Source organism: Hippocampus zosterae, chromosome 20 (genome assembly GCF_025434085.1).
Source record: "Hippocampus zosterae strain Florida chromosome 20, ASM2543408v3, whole genome shotgun sequence".
Lineage (NCBI taxonomy): Eukaryota > Metazoa > Chordata > Actinopteri > Syngnathiformes > Syngnathidae > Hippocampus > Hippocampus zosterae.
This window is the reverse complement of record NC_067470.1, coordinates 416,157-431,703: the sequence shown is the minus strand read 5'-3', so window position 1 is coordinate 431,703 and position 15,547 is coordinate 416,157. Positions and strand designations below refer to the sequence as shown.

Here is a 15,547-nt window from a genome sequence, read left to right as displayed (position 1 = left end):
ATGTGTGTGTGTGTGTGTGTGTGTGTGATGGACAAATACGGTGAAGCTTCCGTTTTTTCTTTTGTAAAATCTCCCCTCTGCGCTGACGAGCTGCAGTGATATCATTGCGATGATGTCATCCAGCTGCGATGGCAAGCTATCGGCTGAGCTATTGATTGGCGTCTCCGCCGTCCCACTAAACCAATTAAGTTGAGTGCGCGTGGGGGTTTGTGTGCGAGGGGGAAGGGGCGGAGCTGCGGAAGGGGGCCGGCCTCTTGAGCATCTGGCCTCGCCCGCGTCTCACCGAGAAGAAGAAAAAGAAGCCGACGTTATTTCGAATGTTTTCTTAACTCCGCAGAAAAGCGGGAAGATGACCTTTGACCTGCCGAGGCCGCAAGCGCTGGCTCTGCTCGTGCTGGTCACAGCGGTCGGCGGCGGAAGAGTCCTCAGCGGTGAGTTGCTCGGCCGTCGGGCGAGCGACCGCGGGAAGCCTTTTGTCCACTCTTGGTTGCGTGCGTCACGTCTACATGAACGATGCTTGCGTGTGCGTGTGAGCGACGCTTCGACGATTCATTCGTTCTGGCACCGAGCCCATCTTGGATGCGCGATGTGGCGTGCGCGGGCACGCGCACACGCCGTCAAAAGTGTTGGGCGTGTCGAACGGCAATGTGATGACGCCGCAGCAGCTCATCGCTGAACGTGTCTCACGCAGAGACGGAGCGTGCCAACACGACTCTTAACTCTTGATCGCATTCGTAGTATCTTGAGGTTTTTTTCCGTTCGCCAGTCTCGGGCCCGGCCGGGCTCAGCTGGGATCTCGGGGGTTGTGTTTCGTGCCACGCCGGGCGGAAATATGTGTTGGTCCAAGAAACCAAAGTCATTGCATCTTTGGAAACAATTGCCGGCAATTGTTCGCGCACCTTTTGGCCTCTGGGGGGCAGTGCGGCGCAATGCGCGGATGGAGTGCGCCCCAAGACGGAGAGCAGAAGAAGATTGCGTCCGGAAGAGACTCGGCGTTTTTTTTTCCCCACACATTGGCCAGAAGTTCTACCTTTGAGTTGTGCTGCGTTTCCGCGAATGAAGTCGATGCTAAATTGCCGTTCGGATTAGTATGGATGATCCTCCTTTGTTTTTAGCATTGGCACTAGCGACGTTCTGTCGTAAGGTGTTTTTTTTGGGGACACTTTGACACTCAACTCCAACCGGGGTGTCAGCTGATATCCATTTGGGTTAACATGTCCCGCACAGCCATTTTGACTGCAGGGGCCGCATTCACTTTGGGTGAAGCCGATGAATTGTGGTGCCTTCCCGAGGCCACATCATCGGCGAGATAGCTCTTCAAAATGAACATTGGGACTGGCAATATTTGCATGGCAAGTGTCGTGTTATCAAGTGAGGCACACGTGAGTCCAGCTGTCGTGTTAACGTGGATCACTTTTATTTTATTTAGCTTTCCCGAAGCGTCTATCGTCCCTCTCTAGTCACTCTTTAAAAAAAAAATCTTTATTAAACAAGTCAGAATACAATTCTCAGCAAACAGAAAACACAACGAACGTGCTACCAATACATACACATTACAAACGTTTAAACAAAAAATAAGGGAAAAAGAGGAAGTCAAGGGATTTTTAGACAATAATTTCAAATTAGGAGCATATAAAGCCTCTTGTCACTCTCTCGTCTCCCGCTCTCGACGCACACCATGACGTAGTCGCCCCGCGACTCTCTCGTCATGCTGTACACGATTACACCACAGCAAGTAGATCTCCAAAAGACTTTCAATAAATGGACACAGAACGTCCAACTTGTTTTTTGAAATGTTATTACTCACGCCGCGCCTCACCCGAGCTCAACGCAAGGTGCTTGTGTGTGCACAGGTCAAAGGCTGTGTCTGGGCGGGGCCCGGCCGGCGTGCTACAAGATGGCCTACTTCCACCACGTGTCCAGCCGAGTCGACTTCAGGGAGGCCGAGCTGGCGTGCCGCGTGGATGGCGGACACCTCGTGAGCATACGCACGCTGCAGGAACAGAAGCACATCGAGACGCTCCTGGAGGTCGCCGCCGCCCTTCTCGCATCATTTGCCGTCTCCCACGTCATCTTCGTCCTCATCCCTCCTCGTCGTTGTTTGTTGTTCAGAAGTTGCGTTTGGGATCGGGAATATCAGATGGCGATTTCTGGATCGGTTTGAGGCGCGCGGACCGCCACGAGCGACATCCTTCCGACGGCGTGGCCCCCTGCCCGCAACGCTACAGGTGGACCGACGGCAGCACGGCGGCCTTCAGGTGATGCCGCGGCGCGGGCGCGCGCGGGACTGCGCCGAGTCTGCTTCTTGTCACTCGTCCGCAGGGAGTGGCACCCCGACGAGCCGTCGTGTGGCGCCGAGTCCTGCGTGGCCATGTATCATCAGCCGGGAGTGGGCGGGGCTTACCTCTACCGATGGAACGACGACCGCTGCTCCATGAAACATAACTTCATCTGCAAATACCAAGCCGGTCACTCCATCTCATTGTCGTCTCCTCAGCCCCTTCCTTGTGGCGGCCGCTTCCTGACTCCCTTTTTTTGGTCTCGTTGGCAGAGCGCCGCCCAGAGGAGGAACGCGGGACCGCGGCCGCCGGCCGGGGCGCAGGTCAGTCAAAAAAATGCGACATTCCTCATCTCCATCCGAGCTTGGCCTTTCAGTCCACGAGCTTGAGGCGAATGCTGAGACGATTGGCATATACTCTTCGATATATATAGAATCTAGAAATATATCGATATATATAGATAGATATATATCGATATACTCTTGATCCTCTGCCAAGAGTGACTGCGCGAATCCCACCGGAGTTCGAGGCAGCATTTGCATGCGCTCATTTCAAACAACTCTTTTCGATTGAAAGGCGAAGGACGATTTGAGCTCTGAATGTTTTGAGTCTTGAGCATGGTCAAGGAACAAAGTCGACTTGTATCTCGAGGCAGCACTGGGCAGTTTTGTGCGTTTGTGTTCGCAGAGACCACGCCGGATGGGAATCGTGTGACCTCGACGGGAACTTCAGGTACACCCGCGCGCACGCCCGTTGCCGCGCGACGACTCGGGGCCGACGCGAAGCGTTTGATGCCGATTCCGTTATTTGGCGCGCAGGCCCGTTGGCGCTGTACATCCTCCTTGCGGCCATCCCGCTGCTGCTCATCCTGGCCGCGGGCGCGGCCCGCTGCCGCCACGCGCTGGGCAAAAGGTCAGCCATCCGCTCGGGCGCCGAACGTCGTCCGTGCGGCTCCTCCCGCGGCCCGGCGGAGAGGCGGGGCCACCTTTGGATCTCCGAGACGCGCGAAGGCGGCGGCGCGGAGCCGTGACGGCGCATCCGCGCTACCCGATTGCAGGCAGGTGATGAGGGCGGAGTCTCAAGTGTCACGTCATTTATTGGATCACTAAGCTCATGTCCAGGTGTAAATGTCCCATCCCAAAAAGAAAGAAAAAACAAATTCAACTTGAAAGTGTGTCGCTCCTTTTGATGCTGATCGTTTTCTTGTCGCCCGCTTGAGACTTTGAATCATTTGGTGCGCTTGGGAGTCAACCCGGCAAAACATTCACTTGGACTTGTTGCCAGAAAAGATGTTCTAATTTGACCCGTTTTGGGACCAAACTTGCCCAAGCACCAAATGGCAAGACAAATAAGTCACACTCTGTAGGATTGACATGATTTTTCACCCCCCCCCCCCCGGATACTATATCAAGTTACGTCATGATGACACAACGGCATCAGGTGAAGTAATCGGATCGCGATCGGATCGATGAGCGAACGCAGCGTCAATGGGAGGGCGGCGCCGCCAGTGCCTCTTCCCGTTTGAAGTCCGGCCCCCCATCGAGGTCTTGGAAGAGCAGCGGCGGCTCGGCGTCTTCCGGCGTCTTGCGCACGCCGTGCACCCGCTTCCTGTGCTGCTGCAGGTTGCCTTGGCGATTGAAGCGCGCGGAGCAAAGGTCGCAGGCGAAGGGCCGCTCGCCCGTGTGGATGATGACGTGTCGCTCCAGCTGCGAGCGGCACTTCTTGTCCTTGCCGCAGATGCCGCAGACAAAGTTCTGCGGCGGGCGCGCCCCGTCGCGGTGGACCACGCGGCGGTGGCGCTTGAGGTGGCTGAGGCGGCGGAAGCGGCGCGGGCAGAAGTCGCAGCCGTGCGGCCGCTCGTCGCTGTGCACGGCCGCGTGGTTGCTGAGCAGGGAGCGGAACTTGAAGACTTTGCCGCAGGTGGCGCACGGGAAGGCCTTGGCGGCGCGCTGGCCGGCCGAGCGCTCCTTGGGGTGAGCGCGCGCCTGGTGCCGCTTGAGGCAGGCCGGCCGGGCGAAGCGGCGCGGGCACAGCGCGCAGCGGAAGGGCTTGTCGTCGGAGCGGGCGCGCGAGCGGGCGGCGAGGAGCGTTTTCGGACGTTTGCGGGGCGGCGAGCCGTCCTCGCCGTCATCGCCATCCTCGTCGTGCTCGCCGTCCTCGCCGTGGGCCAGCAGCTTGTGGCGCTCCAGCTGGTAGCCGCGGCAGAACTTGCGGCCGCAGACGTCGCAGAGGTGCGGCCGCTCATCCGTGTGCGTCTGCAGGTGAGCCGCCAGCTGAGAGCGAAACTTGAGCTCTTTGCCGCAAAAGTGACACAGCAAGGAGCCCGAGCGGCGCCGCGGCCCTCCGCCGTCGCCGTGCACGGTCTGCTTGTGGTGCTCCAGGTCGTTGGTGCGCATGTAGGCCTTGGGGCAAAGGTCGCAGCGGTGGGGTTTGACCCCCAGGTGGATGACCTCGTGCGTCTTGAGCGCCGACCTGCAGCGGAAGGTTTTGCCGCAGACGTGGCAGAGCCACGTTTGGACGGGGCGCCGCTTCTCGCGCCGGGCCACGCCCCCCGGGTGCAGCCGGCCCAGGTGATGGCGGAGGTTGTCGCGCCGGTTGAAGCGCAGGTCGCACAGGGGGCACGCAAAGGGTTTCTGGCCCGTGTGGATGAAGGAGTGGCGAGCCAGGCTGGACTTGTTCTTCATCACCTGACCGCACACGTCGCACACGATGTTCTCCGCCGCCGCCCCTGCTGACGCAACGCCGCACACGCGGGGAGCTGCGGCAGGAGTACGCTCGCCTCGCCGGACGGGAGCGGAAGCGTCTTCTCACCTTCCTGGGGCAAAGTCCGCACAGGCTCCTCCCCCTCCGTCGCCGGCCGCCGTCGCCCGTCGGCCTCCGCCCCTCCGGACGACGCTTCGGTCAACGCCGCCGGCTGCAGGTCTTGGCGCCACCTGGGAGGTCGGCGCGTCCTCTGCGGACGCGCGCTGGAGGAGTCGGCGGCGGCAGTGGCGGCGGCGTTGGCGGGCGACTCCTCCCGGGCTTCGACGGCGTTTCCGACCGCTTTGCTTCCGCTCGGCACCGCGGCGTCGCCATTTTGACGAGCGGGTCGCGGCGCTAAGCGCCGAACGGATGCGCCGGACAAACCTGCGAAGAAGCGAGTCTCAAATCTGGAAGGGGGACACGAGGCAGGCGCATGCAAGATTTGGGCCCGGAGTTCAACCGCGGTCAAGTCACCCGCACGTCTCCAGCGCAGTCGGCGAGTCAACAGGTCCGCCTGAACGCCGACGTCTCGCCTCTGGGCGAGGTCGCTCTGGCAGGCCACCTCGCGGGTCCCGTCCGCCGGCGCCTCCCATTGACAGGCCGCCTCCTGCCACCTCCCCACCAGGATGCGCAGCTCACTTCCACCTCCGGGCGGCGCCGCGACCGCCGCCGCCGCCATGGCCGTCCTAAAGGTGACACACAAGATCAGAACGGGATGGCGCAATCCACCCGAGCGCTCGTTTCCTCTGGGACATTTTTCTCGACCCGATTGTCGCTTTTGTTCATATTTTGGGGTGGCACTTTTTCAATATTGGCAGTAGACTTATTAGCCATTATTTGCACTAACATATTCACGCCTACATCAGATGCTCACGCTATCGAGTGTACGTGTGCAACATGGGTCAAAAGTTTAAAACACCTTCCAAGTGACTAGGATGTGAAAAGGTTTTCTAAACTTGTACGTCACTTGCCCCCCCCCAAACAAAAATTCGTTTTACACTTTAAGTGGAATGAATTTATGACGAGCTTTTCTGCTGCCCACTGGAACGGGAGTCTGGAAAGGCGGTTGAATGGGTTGCGCGTTTTATGTATTTTGAGTTTGAAAAGTAGAAAGTTATCACAGGATCCAAATCCATCAATAACACCCCCCCCCCCCCCACCGATTGAGAATGAGTGAATGAAGGCACGTGCGACAGCAAGCAAACGTTGAAGCGCAGCGCCAAAGTGAAATTCAAGTCTTGTTTGCCGAGTGTTGAAAGTGTTATGCCGAAGAATAATAAAGTCACACTGGAGAAGAATTAAATGCAAGTGATGGCTTGAACAAAAAGTCAACTTTGCGCTGGGTGAAACTATTAGCAGCTTCATGCTAACAGCGCGGACACAACGAAAAATAACGAGAAGGAGCCGAATAATAGTGTTGTGTTCTTACTCGCGTCAAGCAGTCTGACGACGGAAGGGGAAAAAAAGATAACCCCTGGCCTCAACCCCAATATACATATATATATATATGCTGTATATATATATAAAAATTAAATTAAATTAAAACACAATTGTCGAAGAAACGCAAGCGAACAAAACTACAGCGCATAAGAGCAGACCACATCCTCGTCATCTTCTTCGTCGTCGGCTTGTTTTTGTCCTTTGTCTTCTTCGGCAGTGGATTTCTCGAGTCTTTTGCTTTACGTGCGCCTCCTAGCGGGTCATGTGCTCGAAAGGCTCATGAGTCGAGGTGGTTTTTTCCTGTCTTCCGTTCTTGATCTTAACTGATAGATATGAACGGACAACATGCCGCGAGGAAACCACGTCTATGACTAAACATTTTAAAGCGTGTTATCATGTCTTTAAGTGCAGCAAAGTGCTTGCTCGCAAATCAATACACGCGCACGCAAGTCATCAGTTTTTTTTGGGGGGGGTCAAATTTTAACGTCACCTTGACACATCGCAAGGTGGAAATGCTGACAAAATGTCTTTTGTAAAGTGTCCTTGGGTCTCTTGAAAGGCGCTTAGAAATAAAATGTATTATTATTATTTAAAATTTGCATCGTCAGATGATTGACCGTTGGCAGATGATGTGGTCACATGACCACATGCCAACGGGGTAACAGAATACGAACATGATAACATGAAAGTAACCCGATAGCATGATAAAATGCCAGATGAAAGCAGCCCAGGACACATGCGCTCAATGGGCGCGGCCTCGTTACCGGTTGTCTTCAAAAGCGTGACGTCTTCTGATGCTCGATCGCTGGACGCAGGCGTCGGCGGGGAAGTTTGCTGACCGCGTGAGAAAAAAGCCAAAGTGACACCGGAGCCGTCGGTCCACTATCAACAAACCGTCGGCCATTGGAGTGTCTGGTTCCGCTTTTCATGCTTACTAGTGGCAGAAAAGCGACGAGAACATGCTGAGCCGAGGATGTTTCAGATTCACTGATAAGATGGGTAAGTAAGCCTGGATTCACAGCCAAAAAAGACAATCGTGTACAGAAAGGCGTTTTGAACCCAAAAGACATGCACATGCTCGTCTTTTTCGGAGTAAGACAGCCCCTACGTTACATGCTCGTCTTTTTTAGTTAAAAAAAAGGTTTATTTATTGTCAACAACGCCTTACCATGTATAGTAAGCGTTTTAACCAAAAAAAACGACCATGTATAGTAAGGCGTTTTTAGCCCAAAAAAACGACCATGTAAAGTAAGGCATTTTTAGCCCCCCCCAAAAAACGACCATGTATAGTAAGGCGTTTTTAGCCGAAAAAAACAATCATGTATATTAAGGCGTTTTTAGCGGGAAAAAAACGACATAGTATAGTAAGGCGTTTTTGGCCCGAAAAAAATGACCATGTATAGTAAGGCGTTTTCAGCGGGAAAAAAACGACCATGTATAGTAAGGCGTTTTTGACCGAAAAAAAACTACCATGTATAGCAAGGCGTTTTTGACCGAAAAAAACGACCATGTATAGTAAGGCGTTTTTGACCGAAAAAAAACGACCATGTATAGCAAGGCGTTTTTGACCGAAAAAAACGACCATGTATAAGGTGTTTTTAGCCGAAAAAAACGACCATGTATAGTAAGGCGTTTTTGGCCCGAAAAAAAAGGTTAAAAACGCCTTACTATACATGGTCGTTTTTTTGGCTCAAAAACGCCTTACTATACATGGTCGTTTTTTTCGTGCCAAAAACGCCTTACTATACATGGTCGTTTTTTTCGGTCAAAAACACCTTACTGTACATGGTCGTATTTTTGGCTAAAAGCGCTTTACTATACATGGTCGTTTTTTTCGGCTAAAAACGCCTTACCTTACATGGTGTTTTTTTTCCGGCTAAAAACGCCTTACTATACATGGTCGTTTTTTTCCGGCTAAAAACGCCTTACTATGCATGGTCGTTTTTTTCGGTCAAAAACATGGTCGTTTTGTGGGGGGCTAAAAACGCCTTACTATACATGGTCGTTTTTTTTCGGCTAAAAACGCCTTGCTATACATGGTCGTTTTGTGGGGGGCTAAAAACGCCTTACTATACATGGTCGTTTTTTTTTCGGCTAAAAACGCCTTACTATGCATGGTCGTTTTTTTCGGCTAAAAACGCCTTACTATACATGGTCATTTTGTGGGGGGCTAAAAACGCCTTACTATACATGGTCGTTTTTTTCGGCTAAAAACGCTTTACTATACATGGTCGTTTTTTTCGGCTAAAAACGCCTTACTATACATGGTCGTTTTTTTCGGCTAAAAACGCCTTACTATACATGGTCGTCTTTTTCGGCTAAAAACGCCTTACTATACATGGTCGGTTTTTTTTCAGCTAAAAACGCCTTACTATACATGGTCATTTTTTTGGGGGGGCTAAAAATGCCTTACTTTACATGGTCGTTTTTTTGGGCTAAAAACGCCTTACTATACATGGTCGGTTTTTTTGGTTAAAAACGCCTTACTATGCATGGTCGTTTTTTCGGCTAAAAACGCCTTACTATACATGGTCATTTTGTGGGGGGCTAAAAACGCCTTACTATACATGGTCGTTTTTTTCGGCTAAAAACGCTTTACTATACATGGTCGTTTTTTTCGGCTAAAAACGCCTTACTATACATGGTCGTTTTTTTCGGTCAAAAACGCCTTGCTATACATGGTCTTTTTCTGGAGGGCTAAAAACGCCTTACTATACATGGTCGTCTTTTTCGGCTAAAAACGCCTTACTATACATGGTCGTTTTTTTTTCAGCTAAAAACGCCTTACTATACATGGTCGTTTTTTGGGGGGGCTAAAAATGCCTTACTTTACATGGTCGTTTTTTTGGGCTAAAAACGCCTTACTATACATGGTCGTTTTTTTTGGTTAAAAACGCCTTACTATACTATGTCGTTTTTTTCCCGCTAAAAATGCCTTAATATACATGGTCGTTTTTTTCGGCTAAAAACGCCTTACTATACATGGTCGTTTTTTTTGGCTAAAAACGCCTTACCATACATGGTAGTTTTTTTCAGCTAAAAACGCCTTACTATACATGGTCGTTTTTTTGGGGGGGCTAAAAATGCCTTACTATACATGGTCGTTTTTTTTGGTTAAAAACGCCTTACCATACATGGTCGTTTTTTTTTCCGCTAAAAACGCCTTACTATACATGGTCGTTTTTTTTGGTTAAAAACGCCTTACTATACTATGTCGTTTTTTTGGCTCAAAAACGCTTTACTATACTATGTGGTTTTTTTCGGGCATATGTGTCAACCCGCTGAAGGCGAGCCCACCTCGTTGCGAATCTTCTGTTTTGTCTTGTCAGCCACGTTGTCCTCCTTGTTGGCCACGCCCCCACAATCAACTTTGTGGAATGGCAGGCGCCCTCTGCGACCTCGCTGCCGATAGCAGCTTTGACACACACGCACACAGACACAAGAGCACGCACGGGAGCATCCTCGCTGCCGATTGGCTGTCGTGGGACAAAACGAGTGACAAAGAGGCAGGTCGGCGTGAGATGAGAACAGATGACGGACGGCCCGACGGCCTCAGTCACTCTTGATCACGTCGGTCGGCGCGCGTCTGAGCGCTCTCCAGAATGCTTCTGGACCCTTTTGACATCGTTGCAATCGACCTGTCGGCCGACGGCTCTTTTTGAGAAATTGAGTAAGGAAATTGAGAAGCCATTTTGCAATGGCTTCCACAAACGCGCCGGCCGGAGCGGACGACGACAAAGCGAGGAAGGTAACGAGCGGGCGTCCCGCCGGCACCTGACCTTTCGCGACCTTTGGTGATGTTGTGCTGATGCTGTAGTATGCGTGTGCTCCTCCAGGGGGAGTCGAACGGCGGCAGGAACTCGGTCCTGCAAGCGGGCGACGCAGCCACGGGGGCCATGCCCAACTCGGGCAAAAGCGTTGCAGAGACCCCGCCCCCCACAAGAAGGTAAACACACTTGATTGACACGAGGAACGCTTTGGGACCGAGTTTATGTGTGTGTGTGTGTGTGTGTGTCAAGGCTGAGCTTCAGTGGGATGTTCAGGTCGGCCTCCAGAGAATCTAACCAGCAAACGTCCCCCATTGCCAACAAACTCTTCTCACGCAACAAGAGGAGCAAATCCAGAGGTGTGTGTGTGTGTGTGCGTGTGTGTGTGTGTGTGTGTGTGTGTGTGTGTGTGTGTGTGTGTGTGTGCGAGCGGCTGCCCCCGTCTCGGGCGTGGTCATCTGAAGCTTTCTCCGTTGCCTCTTTTTCCATCCGCTCGGCTCCTCCCGGTTCCCGGCCGTGGTGCGGGCCAGCATTCAGCTTGTCGTGCGCCCCCCCTCAGCCGCCCCCTCCTCCTCCTGCTCCTCTCCAGGGCCCCCGCGGCCCGGGGCAGGCGGGCGCCTTCCGCCTGGAGACGTACGCCAGCGAGCCCAGACGTCTGCGATCCTTCTCGTCGCCTCCAGACGCGGCGCGGGCCTCGTCGCCGTCAGCCTCCGCGACACCTTTGGCCCCTCCTCTTCCCGTTGGCGGCCGGGACGGCGTTGCATCGGTGCGAGCGGCCAACGGCGGTGCGCGCGGGGACCCACACAAAAGTTGAAAATGTGACGCGTGTGTACGATTGGTTTTTCCGCCGGAAAAATCCCAATGACCGCAGTTCAAAAGTTCACAACAGGAAGTCTGAGCGTCGTTTGATTTTTGAAGCTTTATTATGAAGGCGGCATGGCGACGGGCTGGCCGGCGCATCCGCCTCGTTTTGCGCACAGCTCGCTCTCGTTGAACACCGCCTTGGCCCGTCACGTTGGTTTGAGGCGTTTAGGGGCGGAGCTCCTGCAGGATTTTCTCCTCCAGCCGGCCGTAACGCTGCAGCATCTCACAGTACACCTGACACACACGCGCCGCGCATCGGGCTCCATCATTTCCGCTTGTCTTGTTGGGTTTTTATTGACAGTGACGGGAGCCGGGCCTTTGCAAACTGGCCAATTTCAATTTTCATCTTTTCCTCCTGGCCAGTATATATATATGTGGCTGTGTGTGTGTGTGTGCACGTACCTGGGGCGCGTGAGGCTGCGGCGTGGCGGCGAGTTGCGCTTCGGGAGCTTTCTTCAAGATGTCAAAGAAGGACACGCCCGATTGCTGAAGCGCACCTGAGAGGACGTGGAGCCAGCAGTCAGCAAGATTGCTCCTCCTCCGCCATCGTCGTCGTGGGTGTCAAAAAGGGAGCAAGCGAGCACTCGTGACCATGTTGAGCCTCAAGCCTTTTTTTTTCTTCCTTTTTCGAGTCCTTTGCGTCCTTCCTTGCTTAATCCTGTCGGCTCAACTCAAGTGTATTTCTCAGGCACTTTCAAACAGCCATGGCCGCATCCAAAGCGCTGTACACGCAGCAATTGAACATCGACAATAAACGGTGAGAAAAACGGAAGAAAGCACCAAACGGTAAAAGCAAAATTAAAAAAATCTCCGTCGACTTCCTTGTTCCTTCCTCTCTAGGCCGCCTTCCTTTGTCCTTTGGCTGAAAAACGGCAACGCGGGACGTGTCGCACTTTTGTCAAGAGTCAAACGATCCGCTTCTCATACCGTGCAGCGCTCTGTAGGCGGAGCCCAGGCAAGCCGAGTCGGACACGTCCGCGGTGTAAACCGGCGCGTTGAACACGTCGCTCAACACCTGGCGCACAAATACACACAGACGAGAAGACGTTTGCGTGACGGCGGCGTGACGTTAGCGTGTTAGCTTTCGCGCTCACCTGCAGGATGTCTTTGTTCCGCGACGCTCCGCCCGTTGCCAAAATTCGAGTTCCTGGAACTGAAGCGCACCAGATTCGCGTGTGTCCGTGTGTGCGCGCGCGCGCGCGTTCTTTGGACGATGCGTCTGCTCTTACTGATGGAGTAGCCCAGACGTTCGGCGTGGAGCCGCCTCGAAAGGAACTGACCCTCCACCAGGGCCCGTACCTCCACTTGAGCGCTCACCGATGACACCTGCAGGACAACGCAAGTACTCTCACACGAACGAACGCACGCGGCCGGGCGACACCCGACGCACCTCGTTGTCATCCGCGTCGAAGAGATGAACTCCCACCGCAGGAGGCGTGATCTCCATCACGTCAAAATAAAAGCCTGCAAACAGGAAGTCAGAAGGAAAGGGGCAAACAAGGAAAGGGGCGGAGCCCGGGAAAGCGGATCGACCGTACCGATGTAGCCGTGGTTTCCGAGGGGCGTTTGTCTCAAAGCGGCGGAGAAGCGTTCCCACGAAGCATCGGCGCAGCGGTTCCTCAGTCGTTCTCGCGTCAAAGAGCCGTTCTTGAAGCTGAGGAAGGCACACGATGAGCGCACGCACGCCGGCGTTGGGCTGGGCGGGCGCCGCGGCCCAAAAGGCACTCACCACAAGAGAGCCATGAACTGTCGCCAGTCGACGGGATTGACGAACACGTGACCTTCCAGAGCCGGGCGGGCGTGTCGCAGCCACGCGAACACCGTGTCGCTGGTACCCAGACTCACCTGCGACACACGCGCCGGGGGGAGGGGGGTGCCGATGGAAACGCCGTTGCTGAAAAGCTGCCGCTCGGGCGCACTTACCGCCAGGTCTCCCTGCCGGAGCTTCATCCCCGCCAAAGACGCTGAGAAAAAGACAAACGGCGGTCGGGGGCGGGCGGGGGAGGGGGGGGGTGCGTGGACAGGTGGCCATCACTCACCTGGGTTGTCTCCGGTGAAGGCCACCACCTGGCACGCCTCCGAGAAGCCGAACCTGCGCACCCAGTAGGACGACACGGCGCCCTGACGGACGGTGGCGCCGGGTGAGGGGGGGTCTTTTAGGGAGGTCGCGCCCGGACCGCCGTCTCACCAGCACGGACGCCGAGGGCAGCGGCGTTCCCAGCAGGACGTCCAGACCGGGACACGCGGCCTCCAGCAAGGCCTCGTTCCACTTTTTGCTGCGGATGTCCAGAAGGTTCATCCCGGAACCTTGGGGAGGGAAGCGGGACGTGGGACGCGCGTTCAGTCGCCGCCGGAATGACAAAGCTTCTTCGGCGCCAGGACGGGATGGATCCCGTTGGCGCTTGGCAAAAAAAGGTGGATCGGATGGTGGCAAAAATGCAATTTGGGAGCCGCTGGACTTGCCGAGCCGTCCTCGCCAGCAAAAATGAATGACAAAAGGATTGGAGTCCAATTTGCACGCTGCCCCGCCCAAGCCTCGCCACGTCATCGGCGGGAGTGATGACGCTTGGTCGCCTACCGTCGCTGTAGTCGATGGCGGCGTAGGCGCCGAGGAAGAGCGACGCCGCAAAGCTGCTGACCAAAGAGATCCTCTGAAAGGGAGGTCGCAACGAGGTCAGTCGGGGCGCATCGGAGGCGGGGCCAAAAGCCGCCCAGCCCACACACCTCGGTGTCCTGGAACTCTCGCGGATGTCCCTCGCGCATCTTGGCAATCTGACTTCCTGTGAAGCGCTGCGCACAGCCAAAGGTGTCAGCGCCCGAGGATTTGAGGGAGGGCGCGCACGCGGCGACAGCACCTCGTAGGCCCTGGAGCCCGTGATGTCCGCCAGCTTGTCGGCGCCCCCCGCCGCCCGCTGCAGGCGCTCGCACTGCGGCCCGCTGCTCGAGTCCATCCACACGGGACAGTCGCGCACCGAGAAACAGTCCTGAAACACACCACCGAGCACCACCTGCTGGACAAGGCGGTCCCGAGAACCGGAGCCACTTTCTCGCAAAAGACGGGCCGTCACCTGGAGCTGCCGGCCCAGGCCGTGCTGGCTGCGCAGCCCCCGGAGGACGGCGGCGGCTCCCTTCTTCCAGTACACGCTGCCGTGTTGCTGAGAGGACGAGAGCGGGACGTTGTCCGCAATCCGCTTTGAGCGACGGACGGTGAGCAAAGGTCACCAGGTCACCTGACCGCTGCCCGACAGCGCCCGCACCCTGGAGAAGTCAAAGCCGGCTTCCCGCATCCGCTCCAGAAGGAGGTCCAGAGCCTGAAAACCGCTCCGGAATATTCATGGGCGCTTGAAGGCGGGTCACGCGACCCCGGCCGGGTGCGCTCGCACCTTGACCCACATCAGGGCGGGCGACGTCACCGTCAGGCCGTCCGCACCCACGTGGACGCCCCCCTCCGTCCTGCGCCCCAAAATCCAAATGATTTGCCCGATGGAGGGCTCGTCGACGACAAGTCAACCTGGCCTCCATTCGGCCACTCAAACTTTGCAAATGCATACAATCAACGGACTGGGTGGAGAATCGACTCGCGTCCGCGCACGCGTCACTCATTCCAAGTCAACTCGTTCGATGGATGTTGTCTTGAGAGGACAATCGAGTTGGACTTGACTTGACATGATCAAGACCCGACAGCTAGCATATGTGACTTATCGCGTGACACCGAGCGTGGACGCGCTCACGTACCCGAACTCTGGCAGCTGAGAGTCAAAGTGCACTTGGCTCTGATGGATGACATTCAGGTCGCGATCGATGGCGACCACCTTTAACTTCGCAAACAAGTGGACAAAGATGGCGTCATTGGAATGGGGTTAATCAATAGATTTGAACTGTGTTACGGTGAAAAAAAAACACTCCGAAACGTTGGGACAGCTTATTACGGTTCCAAGATGTTTACAGGCGACCACGGGATGGCGTTTGTTTTGTTTCTTACCTGCTGAGTGCTGAAGTCGAAGCCGAGGTACGCGTCACCATCTCGGACGGCCGCCATCTTGCGTTGACGCGCGCGAGGGTCCTCCCCCTTTTTTAAAGGGAGGCGGTGCGCTTCGTGATTGGACGATTTGTTGCCGGGCAACTCGACGACGCTCATCATGGCGGGCGCTTCTTTTTTTTCCCCAAATCTTTATTGAACAAGTCAGAATACAATTCTCAGCTAATAGAAAACAAAACGAAACGAACGTGCTACCAATACATACACATTATAAACGTTTAAACAAAAAACAAGAAAAAAAGGAAGCCAGGGGATTTTTAGACAAAAATTTCAAATAAGGAGCATATAGCCAGACAGCTTTTTTGTTTTTGGAATCCGTAATCGAGCTCAGGTACTGCTTTGTTTCTGCTTCAAAAATGAAGGTTTTGAATTATTCTATTTTCATTTGTGGATATGTGGATACATTTATTTATTAT

General features: G+C 54.6%; 4 protein-coding genes across 16 annotated transcripts; 2 read left to right on the top strand and 2 right to left on the bottom strand.

Annotated features, from left to right (window-relative positions):
* Nucleotides 1-259: 259 nt before the first annotated feature.
* Nucleotides 260-3,438, top strand: chodl (chondrolectin). Of its 4 annotated transcripts, none has more exons than XM_052054032.1 (7): nucleotides 260-431; nucleotides 1,854-2,029; nucleotides 2,113-2,258; nucleotides 2,323-2,468; nucleotides 2,552-2,602; nucleotides 2,967-3,011; nucleotides 3,098-3,438. In XM_052054032.1, the coding sequence occupies exons 1-7, from the start codon at nucleotides 350-352 to the stop codon at nucleotides 3,307-3,309; spliced, it is 858 nt and encodes a 285-aa protein (XP_051909992.1). In that variant the 5' UTR covers nucleotides 260-349; the 3' UTR covers nucleotides 3,310-3,438. The 4 variants fall into 4 exon arrangements, with proteins under 4 accessions (XP_051909992.1, XP_051909995.1, XP_051909994.1 ...); XM_052054035.1 differs by lacking the exon at nucleotides 260-431 and adding an exon at nucleotides 1,064-1,352; XM_052054034.1 differs by lacking the exon at nucleotides 260-431 and adding an exon at nucleotides 1,064-1,382.
* Nucleotides 3,439-3,586: 148 nt separating this feature from the next.
* Nucleotides 3,587-6,758, bottom strand: LOC127592917 (zinc finger protein 436-like). Its single transcript, XM_052054005.1, has 4 exons — nucleotides 6,451-6,758; nucleotides 5,496-5,707; nucleotides 5,091-5,405; nucleotides 3,587-5,010 (listed from the first exon to the last, which is right to left on the bottom strand). The coding sequence occupies exons 2-4, from the start codon at nucleotides 5,698-5,700 to the stop codon at nucleotides 3,764-3,766; spliced, it is 1,767 nt and encodes a 588-aa protein (XP_051909965.1). The 5' UTR covers nucleotides 5,701-5,707; nucleotides 6,451-6,758; the 3' UTR covers nucleotides 3,587-3,763.
* Nucleotides 6,759-7,185: 427 nt separating this feature from the next.
* Nucleotides 7,186-11,871, top strand: LOC127593467 (5'-AMP-activated protein kinase subunit gamma-2-like). Of its 6 annotated transcripts, none has more exons than XM_052054937.1 (4): nucleotides 7,186-7,460; nucleotides 10,298-10,407; nucleotides 10,481-10,587; nucleotides 10,693-11,871. In XM_052054937.1, exons 2-4 carry the CDS (start codon nucleotides 10,358-10,360, stop codon nucleotides 11,040-11,042), a joined length of 507 nt encoding a protein of 168 aa, XP_051910897.1. In that variant the 5' UTR covers nucleotides 7,186-7,460; nucleotides 10,298-10,357; the 3' UTR covers nucleotides 11,043-11,871. The 6 variants fall into 6 exon arrangements, with proteins under 6 accessions (XP_051910897.1, XP_051910898.1, XP_051910895.1 ...); XM_052054938.1 differs by lacking the exon at nucleotides 7,186-7,460 and adding an exon at nucleotides 9,737-10,209 and having other exon boundaries at nucleotides 10,818-11,871; XM_052054935.1 differs by lacking the exon at nucleotides 7,186-7,460 and adding an exon at nucleotides 9,737-10,209 and having other exon boundaries at nucleotides 10,759-11,871.
* xylb (xylulokinase homolog (H. influenzae)) lies at nucleotides 11,130-15,229 on the bottom strand. 5 transcript variants are annotated; one of them, XM_052054926.1, is made up of 19 exons: nucleotides 15,075-15,228; nucleotides 14,828-14,910; nucleotides 14,476-14,545; nucleotides 14,323-14,403; nucleotides 14,161-14,247; nucleotides 13,948-14,076; nucleotides 13,817-13,882; nucleotides 13,671-13,743; nucleotides 13,281-13,399; nucleotides 13,132-13,213; nucleotides 13,016-13,056; nucleotides 12,822-12,937; nucleotides 12,631-12,746; nucleotides 12,483-12,556; nucleotides 12,322-12,418; nucleotides 12,187-12,245; nucleotides 12,020-12,107; nucleotides 11,495-11,589; nucleotides 11,130-11,326 (listed from the first exon to the last, which is right to left on the bottom strand). In XM_052054926.1, the coding sequence occupies exons 1-19, from the start codon at nucleotides 15,129-15,131 to the stop codon at nucleotides 11,258-11,260; spliced, it is 1,602 nt and encodes a 533-aa protein (XP_051910886.1). In that variant the 5' UTR covers nucleotides 15,132-15,228; the 3' UTR covers nucleotides 11,130-11,257. The 5 variants fall into 5 exon arrangements, 4 of the variants coding, with proteins under 4 accessions (XP_051910886.1, XP_051910884.1, XP_051910887.1 ...); XM_052054924.1 differs by having other exon boundaries at nucleotides 12,822-13,056; nucleotides 15,075-15,229; XR_007960410.1 differs by lacking the exon at nucleotides 12,020-12,107 and having other exon boundaries at nucleotides 12,822-13,056; nucleotides 15,075-15,229.
* Between the last annotated feature and the right edge of the window lie 318 nt (nucleotides 15,230-15,547).

What these genes read in the sequence shown, in the direction of transcription:
- chodl (XM_052054032.1), top strand. Translation starts at nt 350, where the DNA reads ATGACCTTTGACCTGCCGAGGCCGCAAGCGCTGGCTCTGCTCGTGCTG. An exon ending in GGCAGCACGGCGGCCTTCAG is followed by an intron (nt 2,259 to 2,322) that starts GTGATGCCGCGG and finishes ACTCGTCCGCAG; the next exon opens with GGAGTGGCACCCCGACGAGC. An exon ending in GGCCGCCGGCCGGGGCGCAG is followed by an intron (nt 2,603 to 2,966) that starts GTCAGTCAAAAA and finishes TTGTGTTCGCAG; the next exon opens with AGACCACGCCGGATGGGAAT.
- LOC127592917 (XM_052054005.1), bottom strand. Translation starts at nt 5,700, where the DNA reads ATGGCGGCGGCGGCGGTCGCGGCGCCGCCCGGAGGTGGAAGTGAGCTG. An exon ending in ACTGCGCTGGAGACGTGCGG is followed by an intron (nt 5,406 to 5,495) that starts GTGACTTGACCG and finishes GCTTCTTCGCAG; the next exon opens with GTTTGTCCGGCGCATCCGTT. An exon ending in GCGGACTTTGCCCCAGGAAG is followed by an intron (nt 5,011 to 5,090) that starts GTGAGAAGACGC and finishes GCGTTGCGTCAG; the next exon opens with CAGGGGCGGCGGCGGAGAAC.
- LOC127593467 (XM_052054934.1), top strand. Translation starts at nt 10,159, where the DNA reads ATGGCTTCCACAAACGCGCCGGCCGGAGCGGACGACGACAAAGCGAGG. An exon ending in ACGACGACAAAGCGAGGAAG is followed by an intron (nt 10,210 to 10,297) that starts GTAACGAGCGGG and finishes GTGCTCCTCCAG; the next exon opens with GGGGAGTCGAACGGCGGCAG. An exon ending in CAAGAGGAGCAAATCCAGAG is followed by an intron (nt 10,588 to 10,692) that starts GTGTGTGTGTGT and finishes GGTCATCTGAAG; the next exon opens with CTTTCTCCGTTGCCTCTTTT.
- xylb (XM_052054924.1), bottom strand. Translation starts at nt 15,131, where the DNA reads ATGGCGGCCGTCCGAGATGGTGACGCGTACCTCGGCTTCGACTTCAGC. An exon ending in CGCCATCGACTACAGCGACG is followed by an intron (nt 13,400 to 13,670) that starts GTAGGCGACCAA and finishes TCCCTCCCCAAG; the next exon opens with GTTCCGGGATGAACCTTCTG. An exon ending in TCGACGCGGATGACAACGAG is followed by an intron (nt 12,419 to 12,482) that starts GTGCGTCGGGTG and finishes GTTGTCCTGCAG; the next exon opens with GTGTCATCGGTGAGCGCTCA.